Source organism: Borostomias antarcticus, assembly GCF_949987555.1.
Source record: "Borostomias antarcticus genome assembly, chromosome: 19".
NCBI lineage: Eukaryota > Metazoa > Chordata > Actinopteri > Stomiiformes > Stomiidae > Borostomias > Borostomias antarcticus.
The window spans coordinates 15,841,895-15,858,955 of NC_140252.1; the positions used below are offsets into that span (position 1 = coordinate 15,841,895).

Consider the following 17,061-nt stretch of genomic DNA (forward strand, 5'->3'; position numbering starts at 1 on the left):
AGTGATGTTGGAACGCGTCATGCCAGAGAGACTTTTCTCAGGCAATGGATCCTGCTACTATATAAGACACTGAGAAGTTATGGATACATTTACTGATTACAGACAATAGGATTTAGAATCAGCGGTGTTAGAAAACTATTATTTTGCCCATTGACTGTAATCAATGGATATGCCCACATTGATGCCCAACGTGGCACGCCCATTATGAGCATCGACTCACACCCCTGGCTGGCAGACGTATCATTACCAGGTGGTCGTCAGTATCGAAGTGCACAGAGAGACACATGACATTTCATAACGGGGCATTTCTGTTGTGTAACCTATGGGTCTCCCAGTAGCAACAATGTAACATTATTGATATCAAACCCCGCCCCCTACCGCTAGGCCGTATGCAGGGGTAACACGTGACGTTGTTACCAAAATCCAGTATGGCGGAATATGTCAGAAAAAGAAATTTTCGCCCAGTAGACTTCTCTGATGAAAAAGATATCAATACCGCGACTTTGCTGGGACACTGTCCGCCGTTGGGATAATTTAGGTGAGTGTGTCGCTTGTCCCGTTTTGTTCCTGTTTGGATGCGGAAATCTTAATGATGTGGCTTTAAGCTTGGGCAGTGATGCGTTGATTACGGGCGCGGGGACAATCCTATCAAAACAATATCTGCTAAAGTTTCCAGTTCAGCTGTTCGCCTTGTGGGACCATCAGCATTGCGAAATGCATTCTATTGTTGCGGGTTTTTGTGTGCTACGAGTGTGGGGAATATCTAGGAAACTACATTGTCCCCGGAATCGGCGAGAAGTGTGTGTGAGCTGAATACTTATTTAAGCGTTACATGCTCGGGCTGGCCGAAACGCCTCGATTTGTTCTCGGGCTATTTTTAGAACAGGGACGGGTTTAGCCTATGATGAAGTGCGTTCAGCATTATTTTCAGTTCTATATTTTTGAGAATTACGCAGTTCGAAAAGAACTGTGTCTGTAAAAGTGTTGTCTGTGAATGGGCGGTGGTATGGCACTGTCTCTATGCGTCAACCTTTTTTTGTGAATGGAGGGGCATGGTTGTTGCCGCGCTGTGTGTGTTAGCTAACGTTACAACCATGGTATATTGGGTTACAGCATCGGAGCAGCTCTAAAAGCAGTAGGCTATAGTGGTTTTAACAACATTCATTTCAACGCCCAGACTAATTATCTTACGTTTCGGTTAGCACAACACCAGTTTCAGCTTTGTGATTAGTATTTGTAGAAAGGGGGGAGGTACCATTTCGTTCTCTCCGCTTGAGGGCCTGTCTCTCCCAGTCTGTCACCCGGTGTCACGCGAGTTGTGCAGGGACAATGGGTCTAGAAAAGCAGACCCGCGCGCGCGAACACACACACACACACACACACACACACATACACACACACACACACAGCATCAAGGCCCCAAGACCCACAGCCCCAGGAGAATAGTGTAGTTGAAACCCCTTGGGATTTGCCTCCTGTGAGACACGCGCACACACACACACACACACACACACACTCACACACACACACACACACACACACACACACACACACACACACACACACACACACACACTCACACACACAGCTCTATCACAAAGCATGAGTGTGTGCCGTGACCGACTTTGGTGATTTGTCCCGCGGCTTCACTGTCTGCCCCCCTGTCTCGAGGAGACCGCCTAACACACTGACGCACACACACACACACACACACTTCTCCCACCCTGGCCCTCAGGCCAATACTCTCCAACACACCCCTCCTCGTGACAGTGTAGTTGATGGTTTGATGCTTTTGTCCTCTTAAGAGTAGTTTATACTCAAGGTTTGCCACACAGTTTGCTAGATGATAAAAAAAAAAAAAAAATATTAATCTAGATGATGTTCTCTGTTCTCTCTCTCTCTCTCCTCTATCACTGTCTGTCTCTCTCTCTCTCTCTGACAGGCTGGTACCAGTGAAAGTGGAAGAGTTCTCTGATTGGATTACCTGAACTGAAAGCTTATGGGGATTGGCTTATAGTGGATGAGCTGACCAATAGGAAGGCCAGAGGGAGGCCTGCTTCCAGCCACAACCCCTAAGGCAGAGTGTGGATCTATCAACCCATGTGTCAAGACCATTTGGCTCGAGATATTTAACCAGTCCACTCCACGCATTCACAGATCCACTAAATGTTCATACACACACAGGCTCCGTGACTGTTTCTTGAGCCTTATACACAAAACCAGTCCACAAATCAAAACCACACGCACTTACGCAATCACACACACTCAACCGCACACACACACTCATCCACACACACACACACAAAAACAACCTCTACCTCCCCGTTGAACTCTTATCACCCTTCGTTGTGGATTCCCAAACAACCTCCCTTTCAACGATGACATCACACAGTCACTCAGGTAAAGCTTTTAATATTAAACTTGATGTACCGGCGCCTCGTCCCAGATTCTAATATAAGATAATCTGGACTGAATATAACCGAGGTCAATATGACGTCACTGTGCTGGAACTGCGCAGCGAGCAACGCATCCAGCCCTTCCGCCGTGTGGTCTGTGCCCCCCCCCCCCTCTAGTCCCGCGGTGAGCACAGACCAGGGTGTCGTCTGCCGCTGGCGTGACTGGCCAGTTTCTGAAGCGTCTGTGCGACAGCGGGGAGGCGGGTTCTGGACAGGGCGACCGTGTTTACCTTACACACCGCCAGATGTGTGTACTATAAATACCGTCGCCACGGTTACCACTGCCCCTGCCCCAAGGTAACCCCACTCCAGACCCGTATCCAATCGTGTGTGTGTGTGTGTGTGTAATTGATGTGATAGTGCAGTGGGCTGGAATGCAGGACTGCATTATGGTAGGAAAGACCACTACTTGAACATCTTGCTAGATAATGTAGCCTTTTTCCAGATGCAGCTGTTGCAACAGTGAGAGACAACAGTGTAGGAGCTGGAAGATTTTGTACACGAACACTGACTATAATGCTGCATTCCATTTTTTTTTATCGTAGGTCCGGATTTGGTGCCCGGGATGACGTCATAACCCAGTTAAATCGTTCCAGAAACAAAAGGCGAAAAAACGTGAAAATCCCACTTCTTTGTAGCTCTAGCCAAGTTAGCCATTGTTGTTAGCAATACCAATTGATAACAACGAACTATGTGCTATTTTGCGCATATGAACACCGTAGCAACATTGTCCACTGATAGAAGCTGGACAGTACTGTGGGTACGACTGATTTATTGAGACACAAATAAGACAGAAGCGCTAATAAACAGTCTTATTACAGCTTTCACTTTGTTTGCGAAGGGAGCAGCCATCTTGATTTTGATGTCAGGCAAATGTCAGGAAAACAAGTTCAGTTGACGTATTTGATGACGATTTTGACGTCGAACTCGGAAATCCCAATGTTTCCAATACAAAAGGAATGCAGCGTTACACAGCATGCCCACATTAGTAGTGAGACACATCTGTAGACCCCTGAGTTTCTCATGACCAGACCAGGTAAAAAACCCAGATCCCATTTTCCGGAATCCAGAGTGTGCCAAAGTGTGAGCAAGACACTGAACCCCAAAACCGCCCACGTGTGGCGCAGTACTTAGCACTGCCGCCTCACAGCAAGATGTCTCAGAGTTCTCCCCATGTTCTCATGGGTTCCTCCCTAAGAACCGAAATCGAAAAACATGCAGAAGAACAGAGGCTCTTCAGTCCGGTCTCTGATTTGGACTTGGTCCCCCGGGCGCCCCTGGCTGCCCATTGCTCCTGGCTCCCTTTGGAGGAAGGACAGCTGGGATGGGTGAAATGCAAAGAAGAATTTCCACCAGCGACCGCAGATGCATGTGTGTGTGTGTGTGTGTGGTTGTCGCCGCTCATTCACTGTGTATATTTGTGTGTCAATCACAGTGTGGCGACTAAAAGACCCTCGAGGTCTCGAGAATTATATCATCATAGTGTCAGGTAAACCCTTTTTACACTGGTCAAAAAACCCGCCAACACCCGCTAACATCTGGCTTTTGTCTTTAGTGTGAAAGGTTACCTGCCAAGGCACTACAGATGAATTGGCTTGAAGCACTATAATCTGGTACAAATGTAGATATTTATGTTTGAATTGTACATTGTCTCTTAGGAATGCCACGGTGAAGATTTTTTCACACTGGTTAATAAACTCATGACAACACTGGTGTTACCGGTAACACCAGACATTTTACAGGCGTCTGCTCTGCTCCGTCCAATGTTTTCTTTGAACATTGGAACGGCTTTTTAAGAACATTTGAAAATTGTTTGTAGGCTATTAAACCTAAACAGACATGGCGATGAGAGCATTTGTAGGCCTACTTCTGTGAAGTTTAAAATAGTTTGCAACGTTAGTACGGTATACATATAACTACGTAATAGTAAAGAATTTTTAAACAGCATATTAAACATACCCAATATAGCCTACATATAACACATTAAAGAAATGTAGACATAGGCTACAATGTGTTTTTGCCTCTACCATGTATTCATGTCTGCATAAATGCGGTTAGAAAACATAGCCTAATTAGAGTGTATGGCCTCTTTTTAATATAAAGCTAAAGAGAGATTCAGTTTTTATCGCTGGAACAAGCTTTCCAGAAGCTGAAAACACATTCTATATAGCCTAACCTGATATGGGAAACGGTGTTTTAGAACAGCTAATTGTCGCCACTTTTCTGGCGCACTCGTGACATCGAACGTGAAACACCAGAAAAACAAACAGAAACTCTAAACAGAGCTATAGAGTAGGCAACGAGCATTTTCAATCTTTTCCTCTCTCGTCTAATTAGTGGATTAGTAACAGCTGCGGTGCCACAGTTCTACACACCCATACGCTGTCCAGAGGACCACCGCGTTGCTTTTTTGTGGGCCAACCGACCAACAGAGTGAGCCGGAGAGCTGCTGGTCGGCACTAAAAACTGTATTTGTGTCCTGTAGCTCCAACTGGTACCTGCTACAGGGGAAGGCCAGGCCAGGCCCATCACTTTTCATACCACATCATTAGAATGCTGGCAGCAACAGCCTCCAGGCAGTCACGCCTCCCGCTGGCTGGGTTCTCCCATGCGCCGCTCACAACAGAGCCTGCTGATTGTAAATTGGGAGTGAGTGTGTGTGTGTGTGTGTGTGTGTGTGCATGCACGAGTGTGTAGTATAGGCTTTGCCATGTGATCTTGTTTTTTTTTTAAAGTCGCACAGAAACGGACGTTTGAGATCATCTAACTTCCGTAGTTTGACGTATTTCCGACGCAAACAAGCTATGAGGGTGGGACATGCGTTTAGAGGAATTTGATTGGAACATTGACAAGTGGACGGGTTTTAAGAATTTTAGACAGATTAGATAGAAGGATAGCGTTGATTGACGGATGGATGTTGTGAGATTATTGGCCTAAAATCGAAGGTACCTGTTGTCGTGACCTACCGTTTTCCAGGAAGTAAGAAATTATATACTTTGATATAAGATTACAACAAAAGTAGAATTTGGTAATTTTTTTGGCATACATCGTTGAACAGGTGAACACTATGACCAATTATGTGAACCAAAATGGGACAGAATGTTTTTTTCATTTCAGTGCGACTTTAAGTCAATTTAACTGTATTCCACAGTGGCCGATAGATTGAATAGTAATATATTTCCTTCTATTTTAGGTTTACTGCACCACCAGACTCTTTAGATTAGACATGCCATTCCTCTTGAGAATAACCCCAGGGTAAAGGTTATCCCCCCCCCCCCCCCAAATCATCGGAGAGAGGGGGGACCGAGAGAGAGATTTTAAGATATGAGTAATTGTGTTCTTTCTATTCTATTGTAATGTGTGCGTGTCTCTCCTAATCAAAATCAAAGCGGTGGTCAGGTTCTGAAGTGCAGCCTGGTACCAGTTGCAACGTCCTGGCTGGCCTGGCTGTTCATGGTCATGGGTAGAAAAGGCTTTCCTGGAACACTAAACATGTTTACTCTAGCCTGAACACACACACACACAGTTTCCACCAAAAATCATACAGAGACAAGGGATTTTTGAATGGGAATTTGATGGGTTTCAGTTTTTGTCGGTCTCTAATGTTTGGGATTATGGCACTGTGGGAACAGGAGTGGAAAGGCAGCAGTAACATGGTGACAGGGTGAGCAGAGTTAATAATCTCACAGTCTGTGAATGTTCTCAGAGAAACGTGCTTTAATCTCTTGTTGAGCTGGATTGGTGTGCGTGGGTGTCAGCTAGCTCTGTGTGTGTGTGTGCACGCGCGCGTGTGTGAACCTTTTGAACTCGACATGCTGGTCCTTTTCCTCAAATACCAGGATGTAGGCTAGATCTCTTTAGGTTAGCAGTAAAACGTTTGTAGCATTTTATTGCCCAGCCCTGAGCTGATAATAAAACTCTATAGCACCATAATGATTACAGCGAGCAGATAAACTTTAACAGGACAAATAGCCCTTTTGTTGTTGGGTAGCTTGATTTTTTTGCATTGCATTTTTAAGGAATTGCAGTGTGTGTGTGTGTGTGTGTGTGAGAGAGAGAGAGAGAGAGGGAGAGAAAGACAGACAGACAGAGCATCACACACACTACACACTCCTGAGCCCCCCCCCACACACACACACACACAGTTTAGGGAGGTAGTTATGGCTGGCATGTCCAGGGACTGCTTACATACTCCAGGGGTAGGGATGCGTACACACACACAGTACACTACACACACACACACCGCACATTATTCTCCTGCTGACGTAAGCAGGGTGACACAACGGATAGCCCCCCCACACACACACACACAAACCTGCACACACACACATAAATAAAGCTGCATACACAAACATGCTGCAGAGTACTAGCTTTTGCTGTCGTAAGCAGGGTGACAGGGGATAGGGAAACACACACACACACACACACACACACAAATGCCCAGGCAGTAATAGGCTAATCAGTGTAAAGCCCATGATAATTGTTCAAGAACTTATATCTTAAGATACAGCTACTGTATGACCCTAACCCTATATTTAAGATACTGTATGTATGGCTAAGCCTGTCACCTACGAAACCATCAGAGGACATGAGAGAGAAAGAGAATTATCTTTCTTCATGTTTGTATCTCCGCTATGCTTATTGTACCATATGATTTTGTTTATGGCATTGTTATGAGGTGCGTAATTCATGTAACAAATAAAGTTGTTATTATTATTATTATTACCCCATCAATCTATTGATACCAACCGTGACCCCCCACCCCAGTGAATAGACCACCACTGTTATGGTACCTAAAATAGGACTCTGAGGTATTCCACATGTAATATTATGACCTAAGGGAAGCATTTACATAGAGAATAGCATTGGCTCTAAAATAGAACCATGAGGTATTCCACAATATGACCTAAGAGGAGCATATCAATAGAGAATAAAATTGGCCCTAAAGTGTTGGTTTGGTTCAGCAGTTTGTCTGTCTAATGGGTGTCTTAAGTGTCTGACTCCTGTGGCCCTACACACGCACACACACACACGTATACGCACACACGCATATATGCAAGCGCGCACTCACACACACACACATACACACACACACACACACACAAGGGGTTTACAGATTTGGACGTACTCAACAAGACTCTAAAACGGCTTTCATACAAAACTTCTACAGTCTTGTGTGACGTTTGCAGTGCCTAATAGCAACGATGCTAGCAGCTGTGTGGTTCCTGCCAGTGTGAGACAGATGTCGAAGGTAAGGGTTAGGGTTAGAAGTCGACGGCTCCTTGAGGGCTCGCCACAATTCATTTTTCCCATTGCCAAGTACATTTTGCTTTGTACATAAATAACTATGCTTGGTGTCTCAGTAAAAGTATAGTCGGTTCTACTCAGGAGAACTCACTTTAAACTTAAGTTTGTGGAAATGAATGGGAATTCAAAGAATGTTGATCTTCGCCATCACACCATGATTCAATTAGTTTAGTCCTAATACCCGCAAAATAGCTAGGTAGCTAGCTAGCTGAATCAATCCTTCGGAGCATGCTATCGATGGCTACCTAGCTTGAAACTAACAGTGTGTTCTAGCTAGGGTTGCAAAATTCATGAATATTCACAAATGTCCCATTCCCGTGGGAATTTATGGGAATTAATGGGAACAAATTTTGTTTTCCAGTTTATTCCCATTCCCATTAATTCTCATAAAGTCCCATGGGAAGTTTGTGAATATTCATCAATTTTGCAACCCTAGCTAGAACACACTGTTAGTTTCAAGTTAGGTAGCCATTGATAGCATGCTGCGAATGATTGATTGAGCTAGCTAGCTACCTAGCTATTTTGCGGGTAGTAGGACTAAACTAATTGAAACATGTTGCTGTGGGTTCTTTCATGGGCTTGCATGGGGGAGTGTTCCATCGACAGTGTTGAGACTGGCCTGGCTTTGCCAGACCCAATTCGCAAAAATAGAAAGGGTCTGGAAACTCACAGTTGCTTTCTGATTCCCAAAAGGCCTCTGGATGCAATTGAATAGACCTACAACCAATCAGAGCAAATAAATGTGTGACATAGCACTGAGCGACAGAAAATGTAAACTGGCAGGTAGGTCGCAGCCTGGCTTCGCCAGACCCGGAAGTACTGCAAACACATCACGGTCGCGATTGTGGATTCAACATCAGCTGCTGCCATCTTGGTTTTTGGCAAAAATGCCTCAGCGCTCCTCTGTTCCATCATCTTATTAAACCCGCCCCATATTAAATAAACGCTTGTGATTGGCACGAAACAATCTCGGTGCGTGTGGACTCAGTTACAACGGTTGGATATCCAGACTGATCTGCGGAGTGAAACAGAATGTGAGCTCGTGAGATCAGGCTGACAACGCCAGGCTATGTAGAGACACCAGGGAGTGGTCACTTTTCATATGATGTCATATGTGAAATGCCCATATAGTATGTGCCAATGTCGTACAAAACACCAGACAGTAATGTTTTCACCATGTTATCCCTTTCATTACATTCAAGGGATAAGTACATGTTCAGTAGATATAATGTAAGGTAAACCACCACGTTACCCCCTATTTAAGGAAGGGGAGTAGATTCAAGCAGTGTATTTCATGAGTACATTAATTTTATTTAGTGCATTTAATAAAAAATTAATTATGCATAGCAATAGCCTTTATAAGTGCAGAATGGGCACAGGTCCTGACGGGCACTGTACTTGTAAAAATTAATAGCACTTAAAACATCTCATATATTAATATTCATGAAGAAAATAACGCATACTGCAAAGTGACTTGCAAAGTCTATTAACATTTAAAAACAGCTCATATGAATCCTCATCATAAACACTAAAAATCTAAACTGGAAAAGCCCACTCCTCTTACACGCTCAACAACTGTACATGCTGACCACAGGCATCACGGATGGGGGACGCCGAGCTCACTTGTTTTTGATCTGCCACAGTGCCGATCATAACAGACGTGTTGTGATGAGCGCTAGCCCGGTTAGCTATAGGCTGGCTGGGTCTTAGCCAGCGGCTGGCTCAGGATATTTATAGACCACTGCCTCCTGATGCTCGCCTAGCATGGATAAGAGAGAGGAGAGCGGGAGAGCAAGAGAGAGCAAGAGAGGGAGAGCAAGAGAGAGGAGAGAGGGAGAGCAAGAGAGAGGAGAGCGGGAGAGAGAGGTAGAGCAAGAGAGAGGAGAGAGAGGGAGAGCGAGAGACGGGGAAAGAGAGGGAGGGATGGAAGGAGAGAGGGTGAAAGAGAGAGAGATATCTATAGGGACGATTGTCAGACTCGCTGTTGCCAGGAGATGGGAGCTCTGGGTGTGTGTGTATATGTGTGTGTTCTTCCTACCTTTCTAACCCGAAAAACCCCTAGATTCATGGCGAGTCAGCCTCTAAACGCTGCGATCTTGAAATTCTGGCATCGCAAGCCTAACGCTTACTCTCCCTGTCCATGTCATTTTCTCCTCTCCCTTTCTCTGTTCTCTGCTCTAACAACACATTCTCTGTCTCTCTCCCTCTCTCTCTCTCTCTCTCTCTCTCTCTCTCTCTCTCTCTCTCTCTTACTCTCTCTCCCCCTCTCTTTCTCTCTCTTACTCTCTCTCCCCCTCTCTCTCTCTCTCTCTTACTCTCTCTCCCCCTCTCTCTCTCTCTCTTACTCTCTCCCCCCCCCCTCTCTCTCTCTCTTACTTTCACCCCCCTCTCCCCGCAGCTCTCTGTCTCCATCTCTTTCTCTCCGTCTCTCTCTCTCTATCTCTCTCTCTCTCTCCCTCCCTCCCTCCCTCTCTGTCTGTCAGCCAGCTTGTTAACAGGCTACATCACCTCCTCCTCTGCTATCATTATCCTAACTCAGTGTTGTGTTACCCAAGGCCAGGTGGCACAGGTGGAGTAACCCCCACACACAGGGCATGCAAACCAGGCCTGCATATCTGCCAGGGCGCGTTAACCACACCACCACAGTCTGGACTGATTGCGCGCCACACACACACACACACACACACACTCACACTCCAGCTGCATCGTTTCGATGAGACTGCCGGAGATACAGAGTCCCACTGCTTTGCATGTGGCTGCGTGTTAGCAGCGATACGTGTAACCTGAGAGAGCCCATCTGTAGCTCTGCCATGTGTGTGTGTGTGTGTGTGTGTGTGTGTGCGTGCTAGAGACCCAGGAGTGCATGATGCATCCTCAAGCCTTATTTGCTAATTGTGCGTGCGTGCGTGTGTGACTGTGTACGCGCGCGTCAATATTCCAGTCCAGAGAGAGCTCCAGAAATAGTCCGACCCAGCAGGATACAAGGCTGTTCTCTCCTCCTGGCTGCAAAGGGAGTGAGTGAATTTTCGAGAGTGATTTTTCATCTTTCTTTTTAAAGGCATCGGGGGCACCTCTTCCCCTGCTGACAGCACAGAAACATTCCCCCTGTGTGTCCGCGACAAGCCTCAACATTTACACCAACACACCGCAAAGTTAACGGCGTGTTATAATGTGCACCTCTGCATGGTTCGTTCAGTCTGACCGCCCCACACCTCTCCTCCTCTCTCCCTTCATCTCTCTTTCCCCTCCATCCCTACTTTCTCTCCCCTCCGTCTCTCTCATGCCTTCCCTCTATCCCACTCTCTCTCCTCCTCTCTTCCTCTCCCCTCCCATCTCCCCCCCCTCAACCTCTCATTCCCTCTCTCTCTCCTTCTCTACCCTCCATATCTCTTCTCCCTCTCTCCCCCTCCACCTTCTCCTCCTCCTCCATTTTTATTCCAGCGTTTCTCCACCCTCCCCCTCATAATATTTATTTTCTTGTCCTTCCGACAAGGAAGGGACCCCCCCCCCCTCCCCTCCGTTCCTCCATCTCCCGCTCCTCCCCTTCCCTCCTTCCCTCCCCCACATCCCCCTCTCCTCCCTCCCCCCCCCCTCCGTCGGGCTGCTATTTATAGCCCTGTCTTCCCAGGACTCGGCAGCTACAAAAGCCTTTTCATGTTGCCACTATAATTACAGCCTACACACACGCACACGCGCGCACACACACACACGCGCACAGGGAGGGAGGGGGAAACGGGCACATCACCGTGCCGTTTTTTTTTTTTTTTGCGCATTTTTGTCCCTGTGCGTGTGTGCGTGTGTGTGTGCGCATGTCTGCATATGTGCCATTATGCACACACAAGGTTATTTTTACCCCACGCCTGTCTTGCTCAACCCCCCCCCCCCCCCCCCCTCCAACATCCCCCTCCCCACCCCTCGCTCCTCATCTCCTCTCCTGGTCTCCATCCCCCTGATTCTCACACTTGCTATGCTGAACACAGCACACTACCAGTCAAGCCCAACATCCAGCCTGAACACACACACACACACACCCACGCACGCATACATACACACACCCCCACACACACACCACCCCACCCCACCCCGCCGTCACTCAACCCCAGCTCCGAGCGCATGAGGTCTACCGCGGCTAGAGTCCCCGTGATTGGTCAATTCGAGCTCGCTTCTCTCTCGGTGGTCATGAGCCGGTCGGTCGGCTAGGTGTGCACCTGGAGAGGTGCGGTCGAGTCGTCGAAGCCGCCGGGAGGGTTGCAGGCCGGTCGCACGGCAGCCGGTAGCGTTCTCTCCATGTTGCGGACCATATTTGAAGCGGAGTGTTCTCTCTCCCCCGCAGACGGACTCCTGGGAAAAGAGCAGCCCCTGGAAGTCCTGAAGACGTCTGTGCTCAACCACATCCCAACAGGTAGGACACGGCGTTATCACATTACTGTGCGTGCGTGTGTGTGTGTGTGTTTGCGTTTGTCACCATCAAATACAGCTCCATAAAGTACTGTAGGCATGTATGTTCAGTAAATGAGTGTTTGTTTGTTTGTTTGTTTCTTTAATGTCATCTGTTTGTGTGAACCAACCTTATTTCCACAGGCAGGGACATACATCGTGTGTGTGCGTGTGTGTGTGTGTGTGTGTGTGTGTGTGTGTGTGTGCGCTTGTTTGTGTAAAGCTCTGATCACAGACGTGGATTAAAGCAGTAAGCGTTCTTACAAGTAGCAAACCTCACAGCACCATCACAGGTGGACTCACAGAGGAGCAGCACTACCCTTTGCAACATAATACTTTGTTCCTATGCGTCTTAACCACGGGGGAACTTTCGAAATTATCGAAAGTCTCTTTCAGACCCGTCTCCATCTCCTGATGATTTGACCCGACTGGGAGCTCTGTGGTCATGAAAGCCTTTGGGATGCGAAGCTGAACATCTAGTGAAGAGCGCTGTTTACGAGCTGGCCAGGCGTCATGTTTGTGAGAGAACCGTGTCACCAGTCTGTCTTTATCCAGCCCGCTCTGGAGACCTCATGCATGTGAACGCGCTGAGGAGAGAGAGAGAGAGGTGGGGAGGATGAGAGAAGAAGGAGAGGAGAGAGAGAGAGAGAGGGGTTAAGATGAGGGACAGAGAGAGAAGGAGGGAGCGAGGGAGATGGAGAAAGCAAAAAAAAAAAAGAATCTGGCTGAGGTAGGTAATGTTGGGCAGGCGCTTCAAAATGATATAATATATTGTAGAATGCACACACTGCACACATTTCTGCCCTCACCTATTCTATTTTGGTAAGCGCTGAGCACTAATTAGTCTGAAAAGAATCTCACTTTTTCCCTGCTCTCCCTCTCCCCAGCCGTTCTCCAGCTTAGCGGGTCGAGCAGGTGTGTGTGCTCGGGTTTTATTTGACACAACATGTTTAATAAGGTTGAGATTTTCACCTTGTTACCGGGCAGAACCAGTCCGCTCTCCTCCTGCCAGGCCGGGCTCCCCTCCTGTGATTCATTTTTTACAACAGACCTGGTTTCTTTTCCAACCCTAACCCTCGCAGCCACTCCATGAAATATTCAAATGTCCCTGAGTGATATCGGTGGATATTTCTCTGTTGTCTTGGAGACGGCGAGCTCCTGCCCACGTGCTTATGGAGTGGCCTGTTTTACATCCTCTAACTAAAGATGGAAACCTGTTACATCCTGACTAAAGATGGAAACCTGTTACATCCTGACTAAAGATGGAAACCTGTTACATCCTGACTAAAGATGGAAACCTGTTACATCCTCTGACTAAAGATGAAAACCTGTTACATCCCGACTAAAGATGGAAACCTGTTACATCCTCTGACTAAAGATGAAAACCTGTTACATCCTGACTAAAGATGAAAACCTGTTATATCCTGACTAAAGATGGAAACCTGTTACATCCTCTGACTAAAGATGGAAACCTGTTACATCCTCTGACTAAATATGAAAACCTGTTACATTCTGAATAAAGATGGAAACCTGTTACATCCTCTGACTAAAGATGGAAACCTGTTACATCCTGACTAAAGATGGAAACCTGTTACATTCTGACTAAAGATGAAAACCTGTTACATCCTCTGACTAAAGATGAAAACCTGTTACATCCTCTGACTAAAGATGAAAACCTGTTACATCCTGACTAAAGATGGAAACCTGTTACATCCTCTGACTAAAGATGAAAACCTGTTACATCCTGACTAAAGATGAAAACCTGTTACATCCCGACTAAAGATGGAAACCTGTTACATCCCGACTAAAGATGGAAACCTGTTACATCCTCTGACTAAAGATGGAAAGCTGTTACATCCTCTGACTAAAGATGGAAACCTGTTACATCCTGACTAAAGATGGAAACCTGTTACATCCTGACTAAAGATGGAAACCTGTTACATCCTGACTAAAGATGGAAACCTGTTACATCCTGACTAAAGATGAAAACCTGTTATATCCTCTGACTAAAGATGGAAACCTGTTATATCCTCTGACTAAAGATGAAAACCTGTTACATCCTCTGACTAAAGATGAAAACCTGTTACATCCTCTGACTAAAGATGAAAACCTGTTACACCTGACTAAAGATGAAAACCTGTTACATCCTGACTAAAGATGGAAACCTGTTACATCCCGACTAAAGATGGAAACCTGTTACATCCTGACTAAAGATGGAAACCTGTTGCATCCTGATTAAAGATGGAAACCTGAGGATGCCTGTTGTAACTGACTAAACTCTCATGTGTACAGTACATATCGTACTGTACTTATCCGCCTCATGCGTTCCAGCCTCCCCAGGCCCGTGTCTGACCGAGTAGGCCGAGAGTTCGGCCCTCGCGCGACCTGACCCGCGGCTGTGACCAGGATGCAGCCAATCCTTCCAGCGTTTCGGAGGCGTAGTGCTCGGCGTACACCCGGTCACCCGACACCGACGGTGTCAAGTGTCTCCGTTGCGGTCGGCAAGGGACGCGATCGCCTGTCCACAGCGGCGGTGTAAATCTGCGGTCTGCACACCTGCAGCTCGGCTCGGTCGTGACACCCGGCCAAACAGACACATGAAACCGGAGGAGTGTCACTGTCATAGAGCAGATCATATTCAACCGAACAGAACGCGCTGTTTTGACTGCTCCTTTTTCTGTTTACCTTCGCTCCGTCGTGGGCGCATGGGAACGTGCTTTTTAACCCTGACGATCTGTAGATGTCAACTCTGTCTTTATTGGTGATCGCAAACTTTAGGGGGCGGGGTCAACTGTCTTTCAGGGCGTCTCTCTCTGCCCCCCCCCCCCCCCCCTCCTCCCTCCCCTCATCCTCGAGGCTGCAGGCTGGGGGGGGCTGATGTCACCCGGAGGCCCGGTACATGCCAGGGCGTGTTTTTGGGACGAGCGAGGCAGCTCCCTGCTCCCGGACACGTCTCTCTCCTCCTCCTCCCCTCCCTCCTCCCCTCTCTCTCTCTGTCCAGTCCGTCTGTCCGTCTGTGTCTGTCAGTGGGTGGCGGTGTCCCTCTGTCCTCTGGCCCTCGCCGGTGAAAAGACGTGCGGTAAATCGATGCACTCCGTTTCTCCCTTTCACTTCCTCCCATTCTCCTCAATAGGAGTCACCCCCCCCCTCCTCTCTCTCTCTCTCTCTCTCTCTCTCTCTCTCTCTCACACACACACACACACACACACACACTGAGGAGCAGCCCCTGTGCGTACGGGTAATCTGAGCCGTGCTTCGTCCCCAGTTGCCCCCCTCCACCCCCCGCCGGCGGCCATTTCCAATCGCCGGAAGATTATGCCACTTGTCCCTCTTCTCCGGGGCCCCTGCTAGCTTCCCCGGGAAACCCTGCGGCGTCCTCCTCCTAGGCCCTCTCTCCCATCACTAGACGGCCCCTGATTGGCTGGATACAGCCCTGGCCGGCCTGGCTCGGCCCAGCTTGATATCTATTAGTGTTAACAAGCGTACAGCCATGCCAGTCATGGACTAGCGGCCGTACGGTCTGGTAGAGGGGATGGATGAGTGGATGGGCGAGGGAGGATATGGATGGAGAGATGATGCACATGGATGAGAGAGAGGGATGATGTGTTTCAGAAGGGGAAAAAGCAGGCGGGAGCATAGAAGAAGATAAATCCATCTTCATCACTGCGTTCTGCTGATTCACATGAATTAGAGGAGGGTAGACTGGGATAAAATAAAATATAATAATAAAAGATACTAGTACTCATAGTTTTAACTGGAACGCCACTCCCGACTTGTTTTCTGCACTCGTGAACTCATACCCCTCGCCCCCTTCCCCCAGTTAGCTCTGGAAGTCGTGAACAAGATGGCGGCTCCCTCTGTAACTAAGTGAAACTTTAGTAATACTGTTTTATTATCATTTCTGTTTTATTTTTGTCTCATTAAATCAGTCGTACACACAGTATTCCCCAACTGTTATCTGAGGACATGTTTGCTACCGCTTTTGTATGCGCAAAATACGGCGTAGTGCGTTGCTACTGTATACTGGTTTGGCAAACAAAGCTAGCTAACGTCCATCTTATTTCCGAGCTGTTGTCGGTGTCTACTGTAACGCGGTTACCTCGTGGGCGACGCCGGTCTCCATCTCTCCCACCTCACCACTTCCCAGACAAATGGAACACAGCAAGAGAGAGAGAGAGAGAAGAACAAGGTGTCTGTGACTGGTGGAGAGAGAGAGAGAGAGAGAGAGAGAAAGAGAGAGAGAGAGTGTACCATGGATAACCCTCATCAATAATGAATGATGTGTCAGGCACTGATGTTCTGGAGGTTCACACTGGGACTCCAGAGAGATGCTGGAACAGGAGGAGAGAGAGGGAAGAGAAATGTCCTCTCTCTCTCTCTCTGTCTCTCTCTTTCTCTCTCTCTCTCTTTCTCTCTCTCTCTCTTTCTCTCTTTCTCTCTCTCTCTCTCTCTCTTTCTCTCTCTCTCTCTCTCTCTCTCTCTCTCTCTCTTTCTTTACACCCCATCCATCTCTGCTCTTTATCCCTATTCTACCTTTCTAGCTTGAGTATTTCTTTTGAAGATCCTTTTTGCTCTGTTTTGCTACCTAACCGGGTTAAAAGACCTCTCTGTCTGACAGAAGTCATCTCTCTTCAGACACAGGCGAGGAGGAAACCAGGATTCCGTGGAATTGATTTGGGCCCGGGTTATACGGCGCCGCTCCCCAACGTTCACGAGCCTCTCGCTTCCCGTTCCCGCCTCGCGGTCACACGAACACTGCGCCGGCGTTTTGAAAACCCGTGAGGTTGTGAGGACGCCGAAGGGGTGTTGTCCTTCTCGTGCTCCTGGATTCCGCCCTCGTGTAAACAGGCGAAGGCGTTTT

The 17,061-nt window shown here is 47.5% G+C and overlaps 1 protein-coding gene across 3 annotated transcripts in view; it reads left to right on the plus strand.

The window, feature by feature from the left end:
- Window positions 1-431: 431 nt before the first annotated feature.
- LOC311321742 (histone deacetylase 4-like) overlaps window positions 432-17,061 on the plus strand; it is a gene marked incomplete at its 5' end in the record, with an annotated part of 40,706 nt that continues 24,076 nt past the window's right edge. The window contains 3 exons of one of the 3 annotated variants that reach the window (XM_084453747.1): window positions 432-538; window positions 1,943-2,400; window positions 12,097-12,165. In XM_084453747.1, coding sequence (XP_084309873.1) covers window positions 2,379-2,400; window positions 12,097-12,165 — 91 coding nt within the window. Of the gene's footprint in view, window positions 539-1,942; window positions 2,401-6,042; window positions 6,121-12,050; window positions 12,166-17,061 lie in introns of those variants that run through there. The other 2 variants (XM_084453748.1, XM_084453746.1) reach the window with 2 other exon arrangements.